Genomic DNA, 8,349 nt, shown 5'->3' with positions numbered 1-8,349 from the left:
ATCAGCTGCCTCCTGCACATCCCCCACTGGGGATGTGCCCGCAACCAAGGTACATGCCCTTGACCGGAATCGAACCTGGGACCCTTCAGTCCGCAGGCCAACGCTCTATCCACTAAGCCAAACCGGTCAGGGCATCACGGCCAACATTTTTAATTAGTAACAATGTTCTTGAGGAGGACAAAGGTAGGCTCAGAATCCTTCTCAACACAATGCTTCCAAGGCAGCCACTACTAATTCATTAACATTGGCATGAGAAAGGAAACCAGCTTATCTCTGCCTCTCTCTGCTGAGATGCTGGTTATGTTTTCAGGGACCCAGTGCCTGCAAGGCAGAGTAATTGCCACTAGATGGCACTAGTGCTATGTCAAGAGAGTCCTCAAGGCCCAAGTCTCTAATGGCCCAGCGGTTCTCAACCTGTGGGTGGCAACCATCGGAAAACACATATAGCATATCAGATATTTACATTACGATTCATAACAGTAGCAAAATTACAGTTAGGAAGTAGCAACGCAAATAATTTTATGGTTGGGGGTCACCACAACATGAAGAACTGTATTAAAGGGTCGCGGCATTAGGAAGGTTGAGAACCACTGCATCTGTTCCATTTGAGGCTTTTACAAATATAAATGTTCTTGGAAGTCCATAACCACCCACAGCAGTTGTTGACTTACCTTCTCAGTCCAACTGGTGACAACTTTTCTCTATACCCTTGTATTTGATGTTAAAAAAACTAAAAATCTAAGGAAGAAAGTATAAGGGCACACTAATATCTTGCCTTGTTGCCACGGGCAGTTTTTGTCTTGGATATCTGGAGTATCATGTTCCCGGTAGTAGTGTTTTCCATGTTATTCCAGGAAGATGCTCAAGCTAATTCTCATTCCTTTTTTCTATTGACAACATATTTGATTTTTCTGAGTCTTAGTTTTCTCATTTATAAAGAGGATTAAATATAGTTACCCTAGGAGGGTTGTTTAGAGGTTAAAAGTGATAATATCTAGCCCTGGCTGGGTGGCTAAGTTGGTTGGAGTATTGTCCCATTCACCAAAAGGTCTCAGGTTCGATCCCCCGTCAGGGCACCTATGGAAGGCAACCAATTGATGTTTCTCTCTCTCTTCCTCTCTAAAAATCAATAAAAATGATGATTTTTAAAAAGGTGATATATCTAAAATCTTATATATTATGACATAGGTGGATTTTAAGCATTTTAATGACATCATTGCCATATTTTTGCTATTACAGTAACAGTATATATACTAATGGTATATGACAGAGTTTAGCAACTACCTTTTATTTTTTGTTAATTAAACCGAAAAATTCCACCTCTGGCTCCTCAGTACCTACACTTCTTTTCCCAAGTCCAGTAGTCCAGCTCCCCTCAAAGGGCTAAACTTTTCAACATTTTGCCCTTGAAGGTCTGTCAAACCTCTGACAGCTCAGCTGTTGGATGTAGCATCTTATCCAACATGGTGCTACATGCCCATGGTGCTAGTATTTATTATTTTCTATACTGAGTGTTAATTTTTAGATATAAAACTATTCTTCCCTCCTTTGTATTACCAGAGTACTTTGTCTTAATCACATCATTATTGGTTTGCATATACATCTATTCTCTTAACTTTATGCTTTAAAAATATATATCTGAGTGTTAAGCACATGGTAGGCACTAAATGTTTATTATGTATACTCTGTATCACAGTTTATTAACAAAACACTATTCCAGAGGAGAGAAAGACAATTAATAGGCTATCTTGTGGCTTTATGTTGCTCTGTTGTTAGAGCTCTTCATCAGTTTGAGATGTTAAACCTTAATTGGAACTATAAGTACCCATGAATAAATTTAAATGATTGTGAATTTCAGGGGTAGTGTTTCCATTTCACATGCCTCAGTCTCCTTTTCTCTTTGCCAACCCTGTAATCAAGGCACAGGATCTTATTTAAGCTAACAAATGATTATCCTTCATTACATAAGTAGTATGTAACTTGACCTTAAAAGGCTGCTTACTTCACAAGATGGCAATGAATCCAGCCACCAGCTGTGTCTACTTTCACAATATCTTGGTACCTTTGAATAGAAGCTGATTTTTCAAGAGCTAGGGAGTCATTGCCTCATACTTCCGTCTCAGATCTAGAATGCATCGGTGTTTTCAGGCCATGGAACTGCATCGTCTTTCATGAGTTCTGATTCCTCTTGGGTTTAAAATACATTTGAAATCTGCACTTTTTGTTTACAGACCACAAGCTATATGAATGTACAGTTTCTGAGATATACTCCTGTAGTGTTCTTTGTACTCATTGCTGATCTCATCTTTGAGTATTATTAAAACCTGGATAAAAACAAAACTTGAACAATAAGAGGTGGATAATGTATGTGATATTGTTGGAAAATAGATAATGTATTTAAAATACTACAGGTAACACAAATGGACTAAAGTGATTTTTAAAACCATAAGATTTCAGTGACTATTTCTTTGAACATGGAGTGGCTAAGAACTACTTCAGCATAAAAACAATGGAAAGATCATCAAGATAAATTAATGTTAGGTTTATATTATATACAAATTAAAAAGCTTCAGGGTGTAGAACAATCAAGAGGATTGGGTTAAAAATACATATAGATAGCAGGAAAGGTGTAATGTCTTTAATGTATGAAAAGCTCTCTCAGACCTGTGATAAGGCCTACTATAATAAAAGCATTATAACATTATTAACAATAATACTATTTTGTGAATGTTATGATATATGGTGCACCCTTCTGAGGGTCTGTCATACAGTTAAATCCTCATAGTAATTCTTTGAAGGAGATGATAGTATTACTATTATTCCATTTTACAGATGATGAAACAGAGACACAAGGAGGTTAAGTAGCTTGCTCATGCTTGCATAGCTAGTTAAGTAGCTAGTACATTGGCTGTTTTTCTGATCCCAGGAGTGTGGTTCTGATGTCTGTTTTCTTAACCACTATCCTATACATCTTAATATAGGCAAAGGACAAGAAAGGAAGTTGTAAAAAGAAGAAATATAAAATGACCTAAAAAGCATGAGAAATTTTCAGTTTCATTAATGATATAAAATCAAATTAAAATAAAAATGAAATAGTAGCTCTCTTACGAATAGAGTGATGAAAGTAGAAAGTTTGCATGGAGTGGTGGTAGAAGTTTGCATGGTGGGGTGTGTGTCCCACTCGGGATACTTACCCACAAGGCAGAAGGCTTGGTGGGACAGGGAGCAGTGCTGCAGGCTGAGGCTGGAGATTCTCCTGCTCCAGGCCGTGGGAATGTGCCATTGCCCTGGTAACTCTTCTGGAAAACTGTGGAGAAGATGTGCTTGCTCCACAGTCTGGTTTTTTAACTCCACGTGTACAGTTGAGTGTCAGATACCATAGCGCATAAGACTGGCCTTTCTCAAAATAAGTCGGGTCTGGTCAGTGGCAGCTGCATGTGTGTGGGGAAGGATGATTGAGGGTTCAGAGGTTTTCTTTTGAGTAAGTCTCTGAAGAGATTGCCAGGCTTTTGGCTTTGATTAAAAATTTTCAAATTACACATTTCTGGTGTCATTATTATATCTGAGAGAAATTTCACAAAGCTGTACTCGGTTGCCTCAACTGTTGATGAATGTTTCTTGATGTTTAGTTTGGTATAAGATGCTGGGAATATAAGTCTACTTCCTTTATTCAAACTCAGTAAGTGGTTTGGGACAATTAATTTCCAATTGTTTCCCAGTAGAGCAGATTTACTTGTATATTAATGAGGCACAGGTGTTAGGCCCCTGGTGTCTGCGTGCCTGGGAGGCATATTTCAGTTGTTTATCTACTCAGCCATAGGTACTGCAAGGTACTCAAGCTTGCCTTTAACAGTTTTTACAGTGAGGCTTTTTAATTTTTTGATGTTTATTTTTTTCAAATTTGCCTGCACCTGTTAAAATTTTAAAACAGATCATGTAGAAAGAAGTACCAGAGATTTCAATAGAAAATAGCACTAAAAAGTAAAAGAAAGCAGTCTTCTGCCAGCCTGACATTGAAGAGAAATGGGTTCATTTCAACAGATATTTCATGTGAGAAGCCAATGTAATCAACAATGCACCTTTTTATTGTGTGTTTTTGGAGCACGTATATCTTTGTCAATGGCTAAAGCAGTCATAAGCTTATGCTAATATTCATTTTTTGTCTTGTCTATTCACTGAACTGCACTACCAACATTTTAGAGGAAATGAAATAGCCTCCATAGACATTATGAATTTCAGTAGCTGGCATAATTATAGCTATCTACATATTCATTAAATCTACAGAAGAACTCTGTCCAAAAAGACAGCCATGCGTTCAGAAACAGTGCACAACTAAATATATACGTCTTAAAAGTTGCATTTCTTAGATTTATTTAAAATTAATTTCCTGTAGCACTCCTCTCCAAGCAGAAGAATTTTAACAAAAGCTTCTCCATGGTTTGGTTTCTTGCATATAGGAAAGAATGGGAGGAACTCTTTGTAAACAACAATTACTTGGCAACAATAAGGCAGAAGGGGATTAATGGGCAGCTGAGAAGCAGCAGGTTCCGCAGCATTTGCTGGAAGGTAAGAAGAAAATATTTATTTACAGTTTGCGGTTGCAGTATATCAACACATTACCTGATGCCCTGGAAGATTACCCATTCGGGGGATCACTGAATTTTCCAGGAGCTGCACTCTAGACTTTTTTTGGCCATCCATGCTTATCTTTCATAGAACATTTACTAATAAGGTTGAGCCACCTTAGTTCTGAATAACTGGTGATGGTAAAGGAGTCATTTGAAATAACAGCTTTTTCATCTCATTTGATGGTGCAGAATTCAAAGCAACACCTTAACATGCCCTAGCTGCTGCAGAAACTGTTGAAGTGGGGCAGGGGCAGAGGGGGGATTTACTTTCAGATTCCTATTATATCTAGTGCCATAATTTTTCCATCCTTTCTTTTCTCTTCATAAATAGCATATAGGAAAGATATTTTTGTATTTATTTGACTGGACACACAAAGTGTAGGGCAGCAAGAAGAAGTGGAAGGGAATTAGGTCAATCTCTTTAGAAAGGGCCATTGGTTACCAAAACTGGTAATAATAATTCACAGTTATCATTTTAGTTGCTTGGAAATATTGTCCCTTTTTCTACTCAAAATGAATTAATTTAGGTTTAGTCTCATTTCTAAAATGACTTTTACTGGAAGTTTTTTAGGGTAGATCTGCATGAATTGAGCATTCAGAGTCTGCAAGTACAGACGGTAAGGAAACATGATGTATTAGACAGTTTTAGATTTAATAATTTAGATTTAATAATTAAAATACATTTTTCTTCTGTTAGATGCAGGCAGTGAAGGCAGGAGACCTGCTGATGAAATATTTGTATACAAATATTTGTGCCTCTTCTCCCCTCCATTCTTTGTTGTTTAACTTTTAGTATCATTCATTTGCGGAAAATAAACTCAAATCCAGATTTATTTTAATGTATTAAGCTAAATTAAATCAAATTTGTCTTTTTAAGAATGCTTGTTATTTTCATAAGCTGATTGCCGGTTGTAAATTGAATTTTCTGCTGTGAAAGGAATGACTTCACTTCTCAGGCTGTGTCCTCAGATTGCTCTAGTCTGTCCTCTACCTGCTTCATTCAAGACAAATCTTAAACCTTGAAATTGCTAACTGGACCTTATGCCTGTTAATGTCCTTTCTTACCCCAAACAGTACTTCTCCATTTCACTGGCATAGCAATTTAGGACTGTGAAATCGGAACCACACTTGAACCTCAGTGAATTTTTTTGTTCATTATTAATATATATCTGGAGAGAAGGTTGCTTCCATTTTGTGGTGTAGCTTTTGAGATCTTAGGGGGGAGGGTGGCCTTTGTTCACATTTGGAATTATCCAAATATATATTTCTTAAATATCTCCAAACTTATTGAGAATTAGAATGATGATAGAAATATGAAATGCCAGGAATATGAATATCTTAATTTTCAGGTGATTCTCTTTGGCATAGTTTCACACTTTACTTCTTATGATTTTTATAAAAGTTTTTTTTTTCTTCTTGACAGCTATTTCTTTGTGTTCTTCCTCAAGATAAAAATCAGTGGATAAGTAAAATTAAAGAATTAAGAGCATGGTATAGCAACATCAAAGAAATAGTAAGTTGCATTTTAATTAATATAATTGTTTTCAAATGTGTGCTTTAAAGTCCAGTGGCCTCTGATCTCTTGTTTTCTTTCTTTCTTCCCTAGCACATCACCAACCCGAGGAAGGTCGTTGGCCAGCAGGACCTGATGATCAATAATCCCCTTTCACAGGATGAAGGGGTAAAATTCGCCTTTATTCCTATCGCAACTTCTTTTGCCCATAAGCACGTGTTTATCAGACTGGTTATCAGTTACCACAAAAGCAGAGCTATTTCATACCAACTATTTTTTTTCACCCTCACATACTACCTAAAACCTCATAGAAATTTTCTCATCTATATATATACTGTGTTGGAGGAAGTGTATGATCCATATCTGTGGAATGCCACTACAAAGGAGAAGTCCCAAGGGGGTCTTTAAGAACTAAGGATGAGCTAGAAGAGCAAAAAGATGAGGATGGAACTGTTTTATCAAGGGTGCCGTAGGGAGCGGTAGGAAAGCCTCCCTGTATGATAGAAATAGAGAAGGGTTCACTTTGTAGGACTAACTCAGAGGAAGAAAGGAAACTACTTGTAGTGATTCCATGAAGAAGTTTTTAAAGATAGGGAAAAGGTTAGACCTACCTCCACTCATATTCTCGTGAAGACTAGGAATAATTACTTCTTTATAAGTGTTGTATAATTTCTTTAATTACTGTTGTAATTCCTAGTTTCCTACTAATAGAAATTTTTTTCTAGTTAATATGTAACATTAGCATTTTTCCCTGATACATATCTATCCTATCTAATAAAAGAGTAATATGCAAATGGACCATCACTCCAACACACAAGATGGCCGCCCCCATGTGGACACAAGATGGCCAGCAGGGGAGAGCAGTTGGGGGCGACCAGGCCTGAAGGGGAGGGCAGTTGGGGATGACCAGGCTGGCAGGGGAGGGCAGTTAGGGGCAATCGGGCTGGCAGGGGAGGGCAGTTAGGGGCGACCAGGCTGGCAAGGGAGGGAAGTTAGGGGTGACCGGGTCAGCAGGGGAGGGCAGTTGGGGGCAATCGGGCTGGCAGGGGAGCAATTAGACGTTGATCAGGCTGGCAGGGGAGTGGTTAGGGCAGGGGTGGGCAAACTTTTTGACTCGAGGGCCACAATGGGTTCTTAAACTGGACCGGAGGGCTGGAACAAAAGCATGGATGGAGTGTTTGTGTGAACTAATATAAATTCAAAGTAAACATCATTACATAAAAGGGTACGGTTTTTTTTTTTTTTTAGTTTTATTCATTTCAAACGGGCCGCATCCGGCCCACTGGCTGTAGTTTGCCCACGGCTGGGTTAGGGGGTGATCAGGCTGGGAGGCAGAAGTGGTTAGGGGCAGTTAGGCAGGCAGGCAGGCGAGTGGTTGGGAGCCAGCAGTCCTGAATTGTGAGAGGGATCCCAGATTGGAGAGGGTGCAGGCTGGGCTGAGGGACACACGAATTTCATGCACCGGGCCTCTAGTGTATATATATATATAAGAGGCTAATATGCAAAGTGTCCCCTTGGGAGTTAGACCAGGAGTTCGATCACTCACTATGACGTGCGCTACCACCAGGGGGCGGTGCGGAATGAAGGAAGGCCCCAGCTGGCAGCCAGCAGCGGGGAAGGAAGGTCCCGAATGACCCTGATCACTGGTTCGGCCTAGAGAACTACCCGTGCACGAATTTTGTGCACCAGGCCTCTAGTAAATATTATAATTTAGTCTATGGTATAGCAGCATAAAATATTGTTAAGTAAATTGTAAAACTTTACGTAAATTCACATTTTAAGAAGTACATAAGAATCTATTCAATTGGGCCCTGTCTGGTGGGGCTAAGTGGTTAGAGCATTGTCCCTTGCACTGAAGGATTGCAGGATCATTTCCAGCCCCAGTCAGGAGGCATGTGGGAGGTAGCCAATCAATGTCTCTCTCTCACATCAATGTTTCCCTCTTCCTCTCTCTTCCTCCCTATCCCCTCCTTTTCAATCTCTCTCTAAAAATCAATGGAAAAAAGATCCTCAGGTGAGGATTAACAACAACAAAAAACTATTAAATTAGAAGACCAAACTTTGTAGAAAGCATTGGGAATTCAGGTTAGGTTCATGTCGGACCAATTGGGCTATGGCCCACTCTAATCCAAGCAGAACTTTTTGTAGTTTAGAGGTAGTACCGGGTACATAGTAGTAAAAGTATTATTCATTTTATATAGATAACAA

General features: G+C 38.9%; 1 protein-coding gene across 13 annotated transcripts in view; it reads left to right on the top strand.

The window, feature by feature from the left end:
- Positions 1-8,349, top strand: part of TBC1D5 (TBC1 domain family, member 5) — a 425,203-nt gene that overhangs the window by 234,136 nt on the left and 182,718 nt on the right. For all 13 annotated transcript variants that reach the window (XM_014537570.1, XM_005863632.2, XM_014537574.1 and 10 more), the window contains 3 exons: positions 4,458-4,566; positions 6,052-6,141; positions 6,235-6,309. In XM_014537570.1, the coding sequence (XP_014393056.1) occupies positions 4,458-4,566; positions 6,052-6,141; positions 6,235-6,309 (274 nt within the window). The remainder of the gene's footprint in view (positions 1-4,457; positions 4,567-6,051; positions 6,142-6,234; positions 6,310-8,349) is intronic.

The sequence above is a fragment of the Myotis brandtii genome, unplaced genomic scaffold (assembly GCF_000412655.1).
Source record: "Myotis brandtii unplaced genomic scaffold, ASM41265v1 scaffold18, whole genome shotgun sequence".
Classification (NCBI taxonomy): Eukaryota; Metazoa; Chordata; class Mammalia; order Chiroptera; family Vespertilionidae; genus Myotis; species Myotis brandtii.
This window is presented reverse-complemented; position numbering and strand designations above follow the sequence as displayed.